The sequence below is a fragment of the Neovison vison genome, chromosome 12 (assembly GCF_020171115.1).
Source record: "Neovison vison isolate M4711 chromosome 12, ASM_NN_V1, whole genome shotgun sequence".
NCBI lineage: Eukaryota > Metazoa > Chordata > Mammalia > Carnivora > Mustelidae > Neogale > Neogale vison.
Window position 1 is genome coordinate 136,108,373 of NC_058102.1, and position 17,615 is coordinate 136,125,987.

At 41.8% G+C, this 17,615-nt stretch overlaps 1 protein-coding gene across 5 annotated transcripts in view; it reads right to left on the minus strand.

The window, feature by feature from the left end:
- MPP7 (MAGUK p55 scaffold protein 7) overlaps window positions 1-17,615 on the minus strand; it is a 301,387-nt gene that overhangs the window by 32,439 nt on the left and 251,333 nt on the right. For all 5 annotated transcript variants that reach the window (XM_044228579.1, XM_044228577.1, XM_044228580.1 and 2 more), the window contains one exon: window positions 14,987-15,157. In XM_044228579.1, coding sequence (XP_044084514.1) covers window positions 14,987-15,157 — 171 coding nt within the window. The remainder of the gene's footprint in view (window positions 1-14,986; window positions 15,158-17,615) is intronic.

Sequence of the window (17,615 nt, forward strand, 5' to 3'; positions counted from 1 at the left end):
CTGTAAGATCCTTCTGCTTTTGCCACCCCATCTGCATCTTCAGTGTTGCAATGTTCTTAATCCTGACACGTTACTACCCCTGCCTGACAAGGGTGAGCCCCATGACTAGGAGGCACCCCATTTGTGACACATCCTGATTTAGGAGCTACCTCCTTTGACTAACCCTGATCTAATTTGTCCGTTGATGGGTCATCCTGTAAAAATGAGAAAGGGTTGACAAAAACACTTGTTACTACACAAAAAAACACTGTTACTACCCAAAAAACTTGGGAGAGGAAACCTCCCATAAGCTAAATCGGCCCAACAAACAGAGCTCCGTGCCCTCACCCAAGTACACCCCTTATCGAAAGGACTGTTCATAGTCATACAGATAGCCGGTATGCCTTTGGGATCATCCATGATTTGAGGATGTTATGGAAACAGAGTCGTTTTCTTATGTCCATGGGGACCCCAGTCAAAAATGGACAAGTACAAGGCCTTCTTACTGCTATGCTCTTATCTTGCAAAATTGCTGTCATAAAAATTGAGGCCCACACTAAAAATGGAACCTGGTATCAGAGAAATGCCCTAGCTGACTTTCATGGAATGGCAGCACAACTGAACCTGTCAAGTTTGAGGCACGTGTGGACAAAGTCCACTTTGCTTCTGCAAAAAATCACCTCTTGTTGCGAGACTTTTGCCTTCACGATGTCTATAACACAGCAACAGTGTGCTCCTGAATCAGAGAAATGAAGATGAGCAAACAATGGTTATAAATTCGATGAATGGTTGGGGCGATGGGAAAACTAAGATGGCTACCAGGTCCTTCCCTGTTTCCTGGCATAGCCCATTTTTCAGTTTTTGCATTCCTTTACCAACTATGGTGCAACGAAGATGACTCAGATTATGAACTGACCTTGGTGGGGAGCCTGGTGACTGGGTGTTCTGGAAATGTCATCAGAGGAAGACAACTCCGTAACCCCATTGGAAGGGACCTTACCGAAGGCTCCTGACTACTGACATTGCTGTGAAACTAGAAAGCACTGAATGCTGGTTACGTATCTCACAGCTAGAGAACCCTCCACCTGACATCTGGTCTCGTACAGATGCTGGAGACGTCTAATCAAAACGATGAAGAAAGGGAGCAGACATCATTGTCTGCTTTCACCCGAGATGCCAGATCGAGACTTCATACTTCGACTAAACCTGAAACCCTCTCTTCTTCTCTTTCTTTCTTTTACTCCGTCACTGGCCTGGAAAAGTAGCACCATCAGCTGTATCTCCCAGTCACTGCTAAGGGGGGCAGCCCTTTGCTTTGATGGATCTTGTCATCAAAAACTCTGATCTGCCCATGATGCTAGAGATCCCCCAGTCCTCTCTGTGACCAGTTTCTCGGGAGAGTGTGCCAATGAGGCCACGATCAGGAAACCCACCTTAACTCCTGAAAGCACTGCAAAATCTGCAGAAGTGACAAGTGAGCAGCGGGAATCCTCAGACTCCACAGCCAAGCCTGCTTCTGATGAGAGCACGGCCCCGAGCATCTTTCAGCTGAATAAGGAGGTGTCTGTGCTGGGGCCAACACCACCTGCTACACTCGGATGACGCTTCTGGGGAAGCTGAACTGAGCAATGCAGGATCAGCAAAGAAGCCTCTTGGCTCAAGGAAGTGACGCCTTCAACAGGGACATTTTGGCTTCTTTGACTTTGATGGATTTGTGTCTTAGGGAGCACGGCTCCAAAGTGCGCTCCAGACACTGGGAATTATCCTGCTTATACGGTCACAGGACTCTCCCTGGCGTGCCGTGTTCTCTCCAAGGCGTTAAATGCATGTTCGCAGTCACTAAGCAACAAGCAAATGATCTCCCTCAGACCAGAGTGCCAGAAAAGAAACAAAGACAATGGCCAACTTTAAGAAAAAATGTGAACCTGAAGTCATGACCTGTCAATACCACAGAGACTCAACAAAAAATATCACAACCTGTCATTACCACACAGAGGATCGAGCAAAATCTGAGAATGCGAGAGCATTAGCTCGGAGTGGGGCTAGTCCCTTAAAGTTTGATCACATCCCCCGGTTAAGATGAGAGTCTGATCAGAAGAAGTAAATTTTAAAAAAGAGACAACAGGCCCCAAATGGAGTCACTTGTGCTAAAGCCACGTCACCAAGCCAATCATAATACCTCACTTAGTTTCTACTACTTCAGGAGTGGACTCTTTTTTTGTTTTGTTTTGTTTTGTTTTTAAACATTTCCTTCCTTCCCTTCCCCTTTCTCCTTTCCTTCTCTTCCCCATTCCTTCCCTTCCCATATCTGTGAAAGAGAAAGAGGGCACATGTGTCTGAATGGGGGGAGGGCAGAGGGGGAGAGAGAAGGAGAGGGAAAGAATCTCAAGCAGACTCCATGTTGAGCATGGGGCCCAACACAGAGCTTGATACCATGACCTCCGAGATCATGATGTGAGCTGAAACCAAGAGTCAGATGCTTAACCAACTGAGCCACCCACGTATCCCCCTCTAGAATTGGACCCTTAACCTGTCCATCTGGAATTACCTGGTCAGCACCACCTGGCTGACAGATCCCTGAGGTCCCCTAAACGGGGGTGACCTTGCCACAAACAATCCAGTCTTTATGAGCAACTTCCTTTTCCCATCCCCACTGCCTGTAAAAGTCTTTCATTTGTACCACTTTTTGGAGTTCCTTTCTGTCTGCTAGATGGGATGCTGCCCAACCCATGAATCAGTGAATAAAGCCAGTAAAATATTTAAAACTTAGTTCACTTTTGTTTTTTAACAAGACGGCAGAGCGACTTTTTATTAAAACCTTGCTAGGTGCCAGGAATTGGTCTACATATTAGCAAATATCATTCATTTAGCCCTCAAACAAACCCAGAAATCTTATTATCAACTCGTTTTTCAGAAGAAGAAACTGAAGGCCAGAGAAAATATAAAACGTGTAGCTATCACATGCCTACGAAGAACAGAGCAGGAGTAGATTGTAGCTTTTCCTTCCCCAAAGGCCATTTATTACCATTTACACAATCCCACTTTACAGGATAGAATAAGATGGAGATTTTTCTAGGCAATGAACACTAAACTCCTGATACTTCAGCCATGCCATATACAAGCAGAAAGATTTTCTGAGCAAAGGCCACATGGAAAAAAAAAAAAAAAAGAGCTTTGAAGAAGAACAGTTATATACAGTGACCTTGGCTGTCACTGAACAGTGCTATGGAATGCCACACTCCACAAAAGGCCACAGCAAGGGTAAGGGTAGGAGTAAATAATTAAAATTACATTATACCAGCAACTGCTCCAGGGCAATAAAATGTAAGGGGCTAAAGAATTTCAAATAGGATTATTTTTTTCCTATAAAAATAATAACAAATTAGTTGATCACAACAGATAAACCAAGCCTAAAATATCACTGTGCAAATTCTGAACAGCGGATTAAGACAAAAAACAAAAATTTCAAAACCGTCCTTATAGCACATGCATGACACAGCACAAAACTGATATAAGTGGAAAAATCAAAACAAACTGCACCCAGTTCACAACCACTAACAAAGTGAGGTGATGGCAGCAGAACCCATTCAGACACAGCAACAACACCCCCCACCCCCGCCCCAGGGCGCAGACAGGCGCGCCCCACGACCCCTGCACAGAACCAGCAGCAACAGGTGAAAAGCAAAACGCACTCTCTGATCAACCTGGGCTATAGCAGCATCTGAGAACCTTCTAGAAATGCACAATCTCTGGCCCTGCCTCAAGCTACACTGACCAGAAAGCATGCATGGACAAAATCCCAGGTGACTGGAATGGTGTTAAGATTTGAAAAGTCCCTGGAGAAAGGGCTGGAGGCTGAGGGGAGAGGAAGGGCTCTTCCGTCTGAATATTCTGAGACTGCCTCCGTCTAGACCATCAAGAAGCTCCTGAGAGGCTGGGGTGCCTGGCTGGTTAAGTGTCTGACTCTTTTGATTTTGACTCAGGTCATGATCTCGGGGTCATGAGATTGAGCCCCGAGTCAAGCTTCGTGCTAAGGGGGAATCTGCTCGAGATTCTCTCTCTCCCTCTCCAGCCCTCCTTATCCCACCCTGATACTTTCTCTCTTGAAAATAAATAAATACACTTTGTAAGAACCACCCCAAAGCCTAAAACAAAAAACAAAACAAAACAACAACAAAAAAAAAACCAAAAAACCCCAAAAACAAACAAAACAAAACAAAAGCCTGAGGGGCAATCTCTGCAGCCTGAAGAGAGAGCAGACAGTAAGACAGTAAGATCAAGCGCAGAGCCCTTCCCCGGTAGCGGGGAGAGTTACCCCAGGGGGGTTACTGAACATGTGAATGGATTTGAGGGGGAAAAGGCCAGGAAAAGCAACCAGGACACTCTGGGAAGCATTGGCACATTTTAAGGAGAGGGAAGGTAAAACAGGAACGCCGTGAGCTATGAGGGTCTCTGCCCGCCCCGCCGGCTGACCTGACCCAGGGAGGCCCACGGACAAAGCATCCAGCTCAAGGCCCTGAAGGTGGGCGGGATATACATGAACAGCGGATGCTTCGGGTGGGCTCAGATCTCAATTTTCACCAAACATGGAGGTATTGGGTAGGACACTGAATGGATGGGCCCTAAATCAAAGAGAAAAAAATGAAAAGTAGGATATTTAAATCCAGCCAATGGTGTGGCACAGCCCTGATTTTACCGACCGAAGCAACATTCCCCAGTGAGATAAGAAAGACATAAAGAAGGGTTTGAACCACCTCCGCTTTGATCTCAATCTACGTTCTTCTTTCCAGCTTCTCTCTTAACTCAAGCAAAGGACCCCGTGGGCAAAGCATCCCATGACGGGAACCCAAACTACCCCCCGAAGCAGTAAGGACGCCCTGAGCCAGCAACACCCCACAGGAGTGGCCCCAAGACAATGACGGCCCGACCTTCACTGGCCGCCGCATGGACCCACCGAGCTGTCCTACTCTTCCTTACGTAAACCTAGAAGTATTTCCAATGCTTTGGAGACCGTTTCTGAGACACAAGTCTGCTGACTTTGGGTGCTGGCCTCACTCAAATCTAATTCCTTTCTTGTTTCACCAGCGCTGGTCTCTGTGTGGATTCTGTCAACAGTGAGCGGCTGCACCCGGTGTGTCTGAGACCCCCGGAGCCAGGTGCCACACTGTACTTCTGACCGCTCCAGCTCCCACGGGCCTCCCCGGGACAGAGCACTTGGCCGCAGGCTCACGATCTAGTCCCTAAGCCAGGGGCTGCGACAGGTCAGAGTCAGCTACTCCTGGCTAGTCCATCCCGGGCGGGAGTACAGGAAGGAAGTCCTCTGCGGCTGCCAAAACCTGTTTCACTTCGAGGACTGTCTTTCTTTCCCTGAACTGGCATCAACAGCCTTGACCGCATTTGGCGAAACAGAGAAACGACTAAGCAGCAGTAGCAGACCCCAGAGATTTGGCTCCTGGTAAGTCTTGCTGATAAATGCACACCAGCTCCCGCCCTTGTCCTTCTCGTGTTCCCTGCTGTTGGGTACTTCTGAACTTCGTAACCCATTTGCTCAGGCTTGTGCAGCATGAGTTGTGACTATGGGTCCCTGTCATTTGTGAAGGGACCGCTGGAAAAAAGGGCAGAGGAGAGGTAAAAGGGAAGCCAGGGTCCACATCTGCGGAGACCGCCGCTGAGTTTGTGTGTACAAGATAGAATGCTCTTATCCCCTCCCCGAGCGCCCTAGAGAAAATATTGGCTGACTGGTCTCCTTTTAGTTGTAAGCCTATGACTAAGAAGAAAATGAATTTTCATTGTAACACCGCCTGACATGAGTATGTTACGCTCAGAGGAAAGATGGCCACTGAATGGCTCTCGGATTCCTTCCTCCCATTTTGCTGCCTCTAAACAGGGGGTTTGGCTTTGCTCTCTTAGCTTGTCTAGGAAGCCGTGTGGTTTAGTGGGTGGATACCCCCCACTTTGGGGGAAGAACAAATGCTAACAGGTACTCTGGGCTTCACGTAGTCACAGCTGTGCTGCTTCTGGGTCCTTCCTGAACCTCTGCCTAGGAAGACTCCTTCTGTTCCCAAAGGAAGCCCATGAGGACCTATTGTGAATTTATGGTGCAGAGTGCTGAAAAGCAACCAGAGAAAACAGCTCTTTTGCAGGAGGGGCAGACAGGACATGGATATAAAGGAACTTTAAATTCACCATCAGTCTTGCTGGTGGTACCCTTATACCTCCGCCTCTGCCTTCCCCTCCTCCTGTCTCTGCAGCATCAGCTGCGTCGTTCCTGTGGATGGCACCTACCCCAGCCTTGATGCCTCCAAAGCCACCAACTCCTGTGCCTCTTATCCTCAGTATCGAGGATCAAAGACCACCCTTAGCTGTGGAGCTACTTCCTTAGGAAGTTCAGAGGGAAGCACGAAGGGTTCTTGAGGCTCCCCCAGACTTAAACTGCCCACTTCAGATCCTTCCACAGAAGCCCCAAGTGACACTGACCAGGGGGAACAAACTGATTAATTTTTTAGTGGACTTGGATGCCACATATTGGGGATTAAAGCTAATTCAGGATGGTCAGCTTAATTCAAACAGACATGTCTTTAGAGTTATCAGCATTAAATATAAAACTTGTGTTCTACCAAGGTTTACTAAAGGTCACATTGTATACCCAGGTTTACTGAAGGGTATCTCTACTGCAATCTGTCAGCAAAAAGAGGACTTAAAATGATGGTTAATTTGATCTATCTCATGCAGTTTTCATGGATAATTGTTAAGAGCAAGTAGGCTGAATTTTAAAAAAAGGTGTATAACTTTCAGAATCTTTGTTAAGCTAAAATTTGAAGTTTTCTTGGTTAAATGATATGCTGGTTTGAACCCCCTGGATTATCTACGTCTTTTCCAAATAAGAAAAAGTACTGAAATCTTTATTAATGAATATAGGTTTATCTGCTTTGGGCTTCCTATGATAGAGAAACTGAAGATAAATTTGGGTCTGCCAGCAAACACATTTTATGCTTAGTCAAAAGACTGTATTATGAAAAAACACGTTTCCAGAAATTATGAAATATATTCATTAATTTCCAACCTGAAGAATTCTGATGTAGCAGTTCACAATTGCTTACCACCTGGTTTTTAGTAGAAATTAAAGTTTCTAAGCATTAAGAATTCTGATAAATATAACTGAGACTATTAGAAAAAAGGAAAGCTACTCCATATACAAGGAAAATAAGATGTATTTTTTATAAGAAAGGTAAAGGTACGAGGAATGGGAATACATTTTTGCTGAGGAAAAGAGAAAGTAATTTTGTCCTAAAATGGTACTGGTTAGAAGGCTTTGGACATCTGATTGAAAAAGGAAGGTATAGAAGGTTTGTGAAGGGGAATCTTTGGAAAACAAGTGTATAAACGGTCAGGACTAACACTGGAATGACTGAGTTTTAAAAGTATACCTGTATAAGAATGAAATTTAGCTTTTCTGTCTGTTAAAAAGATAAAATTTTCTTGGATAGTTGGTCTGCTCTGTAAGAAATTGTAAACAGAGTTCTTGTTTTTGTTTTTGTTTTTTTTAATCTCTTCAGAAAACCAAAGTTTCTATGTCTTGTCTTTTTTAGGTCTTTGATTACTTAAGAAATAAGAAAGTTAAAGCTTCTCAATTTTAAAGGAGCTAAGCTTTGCTCACAACTATGTCACCTTCTCATTACCACCTTGATTAGACAGATAAAGACTGTTTTATAACCAACTATAATCCTATTTACATATGTGCTTTAAAACCTTCTGAGATTTTTACAAACTTCCCAAGCTTCATATTCAAAACAAAGTCTTCTTGACTAATTAAGCTTATTTATTAAGTTACATGGTAGTTAAGTTAAATGGGAAGCACTGTCATACAAATGATGCTAAGCTTTTTTAGGTTATATTGTATGGGGAAATGCTATAACTGTTGTAGAAATTCTATGATAGATATTACATATACCATATATATCATACATACATCATATATATTATATATATAATTATATGTCCCTAAAGTTTTCCTATGTCTCGGTATGTGGCTGGAATGGCAAAATTGCTCCTCAAAAGCCAGAGCTCCCCCTATTCCATGGGGATAGCTATGGAAATAAGGCCCTCCCTTCCTTATGATGGGACTGAACAATGCACTTATGCATGCCTGTATCTCCTGGGAAGTCTGCCACTTACCAGTGATGCCTCAGAATCGGGATATCATTAAGGCTAGACATTGGGCAGTGAGGGTTTCTTGATGATTCTATCCCTTGCCATATATATGTCCCAGAAGCCAGCTCTGTTGATGCAGAATTAACAGAGGCTTAAACCAACCATTCAGTGGCCATCTTTAATCAAACTCAGTACACAGTCACTCTGCTAAATGAGGAAACCACATGAATTCAAAAAGTCATCCTTCAAAACCAGATGGCCATTGGTATTTTGACTGCAGCCCAAGGAGGAACCTGTGCTCTCATTAAAACAGACTGTTGTAATATATATTCCAAATTACTCAAAGAACGTGTCTGAAGCCATGAAAGACTCAAGTAGACACATCATTGCTATAGATGCCCTGGTTCTAGATCCTTTTAGCAGTTGACTTAATTGAGTTCTTTCCAAATGGAAATATTCTCTGCTAAGCACGGTTATGCTTCTTGTCCTTTTCTCTTTGATTGTGCTTTGACTTTTTCTATTTGTGAAACAGGAGCCTATGCCACTCATACCAGCATGGAGATGCCTTACTACCTTACTCTGCATCTCAGGAGAGACTCAAGCAGTGAAATTCCCCCACCCTGTCAAAATCCTCCATTCCAAAATCCCTATGTCATCCCTGGTCAGGAGGAAGTAACTGCAAAAGAAATGACCACTGTCCCTTTTCCCTCCACAGAAATGAAATGGTGTTTTGACAGTGGGGATCTGAAAGAGGACTTTACGTCCTTTAAAAAAAAAAAATGCTTGGCATGGAGCCCAATGTGGGGCTTGAACTCATGATCCTTAGATCAAGACCTGAATTGAGATCAAAAGTTGGTCATTTAACTGACTGAACAACCTAGGTGCCCCAATTTTACCTCCATTTGTCCTACATTAAAAAAAAAATTATGAGAGAGAGAGAGTGAGTGAGTGTGTGTGTGTGTGTGTGTGTGTGCGTGCACACGCACGAATAGGGTAAGGGGCAGAAGGAGAGAGAAAATCTCAAGCAGATTCCCTGCTGAGCCTAGAGCCAGATGTGGGGTTCGATCCCATAACCCTGAGATTAAGACCTGAGACAAAATCAAGATGCTCCACTGATTGAGCCACCCAGGCACCTCTAAACTCATCTTTTGACTAAGGCAAAGCACCCCATGATGGGAACCCAAACTACCCCTCAAGCAATAAGGATGCCTTGATACCAGCAAGGCCCCACATGATTGACCTGAAGACAGTGACTGACCTCGTCTTCACTGCGCACTGACCTGTGTCCCACTACATTTTTCTTACATAAACCTAGAAGTATTTCCAGCACTCTGGAGACAGTCTTTGAGATGTCAGTTCACTGTCCTCCCAGTGCTGGCCTCACTGAAATAAATTCTTTTCCTGCTTCACCACCACTCTCTCTCTGCCTCTGGATTTTGTCAGTGTAAGTGGCCAAATCTGGTCTGTTTGGGACTCATGGAGCCAGGTGCCCTTGCACCATGGGCTCCAGTTACAGAAGGTTCTGGTCTCGGGAGTATTCAGGTATGAATCAGCTCTACAACTTCACAGCTGCACAAGCTTGGGCAAAGTAACTCACTTCTCCTTTTTGTGCTTCAGTTTCTTCTTCTGGAGGATGATGCAAGCTTTTACCTCACTCCCATGCCAAGGACTAGATGAAATACTACATGCGTAGCCCTTAACTCAATGTGTGGTACTCAATACACACTGGTTACTGTTAAGACACAGGAGAGAGGAAGGACGAGACCCACTTGAGAAAAGACAGAAGTTAAAAACTCAGCTGAGACTGTCTGAAAGCAGTTAGGACAGCAGAGGGTAATGAAAATTATTGTTAGATATTACTGGTAGAGAAATCTAAGTAGTAAAAAGGGATATTTATTTGGTTGTCATTGAAATAATGCAATTATTTACTTAAGATTGGAAAACTCCAAAGAGTAAGGAAACATGTGTGGGAGATGCTCATCACAGAGGAACTGGGAATCTTCACTGGCCTTAACGGAAGGGTCAACGTTCAGCATCTCCAGTTTAGGAATATCTTGAGGGCAACCCTCCTTCTGGGAGATAAAGGGTAAAATCTCTGCTGAGAACCAGGCCTCAGAAACTTAAGGAATTCCAAGCAGGAGACAGAGCAAGAATAGTCACTGCAGTATGAGTGACGTCACAGGGCTTAAAAAAAAAAAAAGCTACAGGATCCTGCTGGGAATGTAAAAATACAGTGAGAAGTGCAAGCAGCAGAATGTCTGTCAGAAAGTAAGGCACGAGGCCCACAGGACAGAGTCCATATTTAATCCACCATCAGGTGCCAGGAACCCAAAGGGGATTTAGGGCAACTTAAACGCAATTAACCTATTCACTGAAGATTTCAGCCAGGTGAATTTCAGTTCAGTGACTGTGGACCCAAACAACAAGCACTTATGGAAAGCTACAGCCAAAATACCTGTGATCACCTGTGACTTGGGGCTGACAATGGAATGCTATGATACATATTTTCAGGAGCGTGATTTTACTAAAAGGTAGTCTAGAAGGTGCTGTGGTATTCTGTCCTGATAACCCTTTAAAACTCTGAGCAGGAGACATGAGAGTCAGGGTAACAGCACTTTTGAGAAGGCTGATTAAGATATACCAGTGATGAAGGGCAAATTTTATCTGGGACAGGAGTTTAAAGCTTTGAGGGGTCTAGCTCCACTCTGGTGGGATAAGCACACTACAGCCTGTCTCCCACACTGATCACCATTAAAACCTCTGGCCAGCACACAAAAAGCAACATAAAAATGTGCAGACTCTGAAAAAGCAAATGAAAGCAGGCAGAATATAAAAGGATGTCAGATGTGGAGAGATGACCCCCAAAGTGATGAAGTTTCCCTGTTTCTCTTTCTCTGTTCTTAGGCTTTGCTGGAGGATGACTATCCATTCAGAGACAGCAGTGGACTGTGCTAAGACCCCACAAAAGTGGTGGGCTCACTCCTAAGATGTTCATACATGAGACGAACCCAAAACAGCATAACTAAGATTGAAACCACTGTGTAAGTGTCTGACTGACACAAATGCCACATGCAAGAAATACACTCACAGCAGCACAGCAAAGACTTGAAAACTGAACTAAGGCAAACAGAATAAGCCTAATCAGGCTGACAGTCTGCTAAAAAATGGAACACTTTTCCAGAGGAATATAGTAGGATCCAAAGTCTATACGAAGTAATGTTCAAAATGTCTAGGATACAGAACAAAGTTATTCAACACACACAGATGACGGATTCTAAAAAAAATAAAAATAAAATAAATCGACAGATGCCAATCACAAGAGAAGCCTAACACTGGAATATCATTGGATAAACAATTGCAAGGGCCTATTTAGCCAGAGCAGCTCCACCCTGACCCTGCCCCCCACCCCCGACCCCCGGGAACTTACTTAAAAACAAGTCCCAGAAACCAGTCCCAGGTAACAAAGCCCAAATACAAGGGTGGGTCAGGCCAGGTGGAGGTATTCAATCAGTGGGGGCACATACTGTCTCCCTAGTACCAAGGAGTATGGGCTCCGCCCTTTGGGTGCCCTTTGGGCGCCAATTCTGACCAAGGTGATAGGCTAGTTCAAATATCTACTATAGGGTAAACTGTAATTCAATTGGTCTCTTATGTGTGACCTAACAGGACTGTGCAGCTTTCTCTGTGTTACAATCTCATTGGTCACCTGTGCGTGGTCAGGCCCAACCACATGGCTTTTGCCCTTAAAAGCTAGTCTGTAAGGCAGAGAGTCGTCGCCTCTTTGCAAGAGACGGCCCTGGTCGATCAGTTTGATTCTCGATGCTTGGCACGAAATAAAACTTTGCTTGACCTTCACTTTGTGTCAGTCTTGCTCCTTTGATCATGGACCCATTATTGGGGGACCCAACACAATAGTTATCTTAACTAAGCTTCATGAGGCAAAACTAAACACACTTGAAATGAATGTAAAAATTAAGCTCTTACTTGAGCCTGATTAAGAAAAAAAAAAACAATGAAAAAAGTTAGCAATTTCACAATAGAAAAAAAAATACAATATCTGAAAGATAATTATTTGGCCAGCAGGAAACAGAGCAACACAGTGATGATGAAGGAAAGAGTAAGAGATCTTGAAGACAGACCAAAAGAAATTGTCAAATTTGAAAAACAAAACCACTGAAAAAACAAAAATCAGAGCCTTAGGATCCTGTGAAACAATACTAAAGGGTCTAACACATGTGCTACCAGAGTCCCAGAAGTGGAGGGGAAAGAGATTAGGGGGGAAAAAAAAATCTTTGAAAAAATTATGGCCAAAAGTTTCCAAAATTTGGTGAAAGTCATAAATGTTTAGATTTCAGATGTTCAGTAAACCCAGGCACATTAAACTCAAAGCACAAATAGAAACATCATAATCCAACTTCTGAAAATCAAAGATTAAAAACACCCTCAAAATCAATTAGAGAGAAATTACATTCAGAGGTAAAGCAAAAAAGTCATCAGATATATCAAAAATCAAATAAGAAAACAGATACCAAAAGAAGGCAGGAAAGAACAGAGAAACAAACAAAATACAAAGGGACAAACAGAAAACAAATAGTAGGCCTAAAATAAAAATAATAGACCTAAATTCAACCATATCAATAGTTTATATTGATATAAATGGTCCATACATACCAATTAAAGATGTAGATTATTAGACTGGACAACTACAAGACCCAAGACTATGCTATCTGTAAAAAACAAACAACCCCACTTTAATAATAAACACATAGATGGGTTAAAGTAAAAGGACAGGAAAAGATGTAGCATGCAAACAATAAGCAAAGGAAAACTTAGTGGCTATGTTATATACCACACAAAGCAGATTTCAGAACAATGAATATTACCAGGGATAAAAGAGGACATCACATAATAAGAAGGTCAACTCATTGAGAAAACATAAAACTCCCAAATGTACATATACTCAACAACAGAGTTTCTAAATGTCTTAAAAGCTAACTGATGTGAAAAGAGAAATAGACAAATCTACAATGACCGAGAATTTAACACTCCTCTCCCAACAATTAACAGAATAAGTGGACAAAAAATTAGTAAGAATATGGAAGACCTAAATAACATCATCAACAAACTTGACTTAAATAACATACACCAAACACTCCATTCAGTAACAGCAGACTACACATTCTTTTTAAGTGCACACAGAACACCCAATGACATGGACCATGTCCTGGTCAAAAAACAAAGTAACAAAAATCTGATAAGTTTAAAAGAATTGAAATCATACAAAGCATATTGTCTGACCATAATGAAATTAAGCAAGAAATCAATAACAGAAAGATATTTGGATAATCCTCAAGTATTTGGAAATTAAATAACACAATCTAAACAACTTCAGGATCAAAGAAATCACAAAGGGAATTAGAAAGTATTCTTATTTGAGTGAAATGGTATAACAATACAACAGATCAAAATTTGCTGGTTGCAGTGCTTACAGGGAAACTTAAATTTATGCCTAATAACACTTAGATTTTTTTTAAGTGTTTCTAGTCAATAGTCTAAGATTTAACTTTATAAAACTAGAAAAAAAGAAAAATAAGTCCAAAGTAAGCAGAAGAAGGAAATAATAAAGAACACAAATCAGCAAAATTGAGAAAAGAAAAAAACAATTTCAATATACAAGTGGTCTTATAAAAGATCAACAAATTTAGAAAAAGGCAGGTAGACTCTACGAAGGCCAGCAATGATCCCCACCCTCCTGTTTTTTATACCTTTGTGCAATTCACTCTCCTTGATTGTGAGTAGAATCTGTGATTTGCTTCTAATCAATAGAATATGGAATGGTCTGTTCTTTTGCCTTCTCAGTTTATACACTCCAATGAAGCAAGCTACCACGCTGCAGAGGCCCACATCACAAGGAACTGAGGGTGGATTACTTGAAGTAGATCCTTCATCAGTCTAACATTCAAACTGAGACACCTACCTGTGGTCAAGACTTGAGAAGCCTTATAAGAGATCCTGAAGCAGAGGACCCAGCCAAGTCAAGCCAGAATGCTCTAAATTCTAACCTGCAGAAACTTTCAAATAATAAGTATGTGCTATTTTAAAGTCACTAAGTTTGTAGTAAACTGGAGCAGATTATGAAGACTTAAACTTTGAATCCTACAGAATTCCACACGAGAACTCTGAGAACTTATTATGGAGCAATATACACCTGATTTAAGAGTGAAGACACAAATTACCAATAACAGGAAGGAAAGTGGAGACATTACTCCAGAACTTACATAGAGTTAAAGGATAAGAGAATATTGTGAACAACTTTATGCTTATACAATTGGCAACTTAGGTGAAAGGGACAAATTCTTTCAAAGACACAAACTGCTAAAGCTCATAAAGGTTAACGACATGGATGAAATGCATTGTGCTGAGCAAAATAAGTCAATCAGAGGAAGACAAGTATCATATGATCTCCCTGATATGAGGAAGTTGAGAGGCAAAGTGGGGGGCTTGGAGGGTAGGGAAGAAAAAAATGAAACAAGATGGGATTGGGAGGGGACAAACCATAAGAGACTCTTAATCTCAGCAAACAAACTGAGGGTTGCCAGTGGGAGGGGAGTAGGGACAGTGTGGTTGGGTTATGGACATTGGGGAGGTATGTGCTATGGTGAGTGCTGTAAAGTGTGTAAACCTGGCGATTCGCAGACCTGTACCCCTGGGGCTAATAATACATAATATGTTAATTTAAAAATTTTAAAATTTAAAAAAGATTTTCTTTGGCTTGAAATCTTCAAGCACCATGCTCTTTGTAGTTAAATTCTTCCTATCTCGCTTTCATCAGAATTAAGCCAAAAGGCACACTTACCAACCAGGACTACAAGCCGGTATTTTTCGTTCGTTTGCCGCCGATACGGCGTCACTTCCTCATATGTGGGCACATCAGCAGTGTCGTACTGGTCACTCTTCTTGCATTCATACATGGACTTATTTGTTTTCTTATCTTTCCTACTAAGACGAAAACTTCTCCTAAAACCAGCTGCAAAAAACCATATATATATATGTATTTTTAGTAATAAGAATTACAGAAAGAAACCTCCCGAAACACAAAAATGAAAAAAACCCTCAAAAGTTGGATTGGATTTTTTGAACCAGAATATTGTCACAAGTACATTTAGTATGAAAAAACACACAGATACTACACAATTTCACTAAAGCAACCATTTATAAGAGAATCCTTGAACATTTTTTTAATAGTTGTAATAATATTGTATTTGATTCCAAACCATAAAGAGTTCTCAGAAATCAATGAGTAAAATAATTGTGTAATAAAGCCAAATAAGTTAGAAATAGTTTATCATGGACTGACTGAACACAGTTGATAAGAGAAAGTTAAAAGCAATGTAGAAACATTTAAAATATAAATGCTGAATTCCCTCATTCAAAAATACTGGAATATATTGGATTGTAAGCACAACCTAACAACATACCTGTGGCACAGACAAGCACCTATTATTAAATAAAAAAGGAAACTAATTTAGGGAGAGCTCAGTGTCACACACACCAAACAGGGATCGGGCCAACAGAAGAGCAAGTTCTTTGACTTTTACGAGATTCCAGCACTGGGGGGCAGCGGCAGTAAATGACCATGTCCAGGTTCTTCTTCTCCTATGGAAAAGTCCACGGTTTTATAATTTGAAGCCTACTGAATTTTATTCATAGTCTCAAGTGTGTACTCTTACCAACGGATCATATGATCTTTCCCTAAAATAACTGTACAAGTACTTCAATAAGTTTAAGTGCTTAAAGCTCAAGGCTGCCATTAAACACATGGGCTTGAAAAGCTAACGCAAATGTTCTTGTTCCCAGTCAACCCCCATTTCATTCTACTTGCTCTTCGTGTTGTTGCATTGTTTGGGACTTATTTCCTTTCTAGAACAGTGATGTTCATCACACACAGCATGATTTCATCCATACAACACAGTATAAATTCGGTAAGATGTGAGTCAGATCTTGACCTAACCCTCAAAATCCAGACTTTAAGGAAAACTGTTCTACTTATTGAAATATTATATATATTCATATCAGCTCCATGGTACAAAGCAAAATGCAAGTACATTTTTAAGTATATAAAAATATATTCCCTTGGAAAAGAGAATATATTTTTTTGGGTATTGATATCATCAATCAGAGAGTTCTCTAAACTCAGACCAAGAATCACCTCTTTGGGTCCCTTTCTTTCTTTCTTTCTAGAAAGAAATGCAAGTATGTATTTAAGAAATTAAGCATTTAAGAAACTACCAGGATTTAAAATAAAGGCCAATATTGGGACAGAACAGGTGATTGATAATAGAGCTCTACGGCCCACCACGAATCATTCTAACGTTGAGCAGGCACTCAGATTATTTGAAGGAAAAGATTTACAAAGGATTTGGGACAAGAGTCCATCATTTTAAAGCTTTCGTATCAAAGGCAGAAGACAAAGAGGAAAAGGCAAACAGGGCAGGGAAGAAAACACTGGTATCTATCCAAGGACGAGATTCAGAGAAAGCAAATGGGGAATGTGCTGACCTGGCCCTAGGATGAAGAAGTGTCAATTCCAAAACCACTCCTGCAGGCAGAGTTCAAACTTCTCTATAAAGGGTCAAAGGGAAGCTGATTATTACTAATCTCTTGTTGTATTTTTTTAGGACATTGGGGAATTATTACTAATCTCTTATATTTTTTTGGATATTGGGAAAGACTCATGAGAACGTAGGAAAAGGGTTCCTTTACATGGGAGTCCTCGCAATGCTACGCCAGAAGTGGGGGGATCCCTACAACTGCTCCCAGTGCTTGAGCGACATGCTTCTCAGACAACTCTCTTACCAATTTGCAGAAATCAGTGATGCCATCCTGACCCCGCCCCAGCTCTGTCACCTGTGACCGCTGGCCCACCCAGGAATCCAGCAGTAGATGGCGTCCGGTTTAGCACACAGACTACACGCCAGCTCTCCTAACTCTTTGATGCCGCTATTTCTATATAAAGAAATGAGCGTTTCTCATTTCAGGTTCCCACAGTTCTTGTCTCATGGAAGGCAGTGATAGGGTAAGTGGGTAGAACTGGAAATTTCCTCATGATTATTCTTTGCACAGGGGGAGGGTTTCCCTCAAGTCCCTACAGACTTACGGCCCAGGAATGAATCTAACCAGGACAGAAATGTTTCATCCACAGCAAATGAAGTCCAGAAGGAAAAACCTGAAAATTTCTGAGCCACGAATCCCAGCTAAGTCCTGAATTTCAGTGAAAGTGTTTACCTGATTGCGTTTTTACAATTAACTGACGTTTTTGCTTTCATTATAAACAATAAAGAAATAGTAGGAGAAAGTGCAGGAAATCGGATTTCTGATGTGAGATTCTCTGGGCATCAAAGACGGGGACTATGGTCTCACAGGATGGTTTGGTGATACTTGCTGTCCAGGTACAGAACAGGTGATTGAAAAAAGTCTTATAAAAA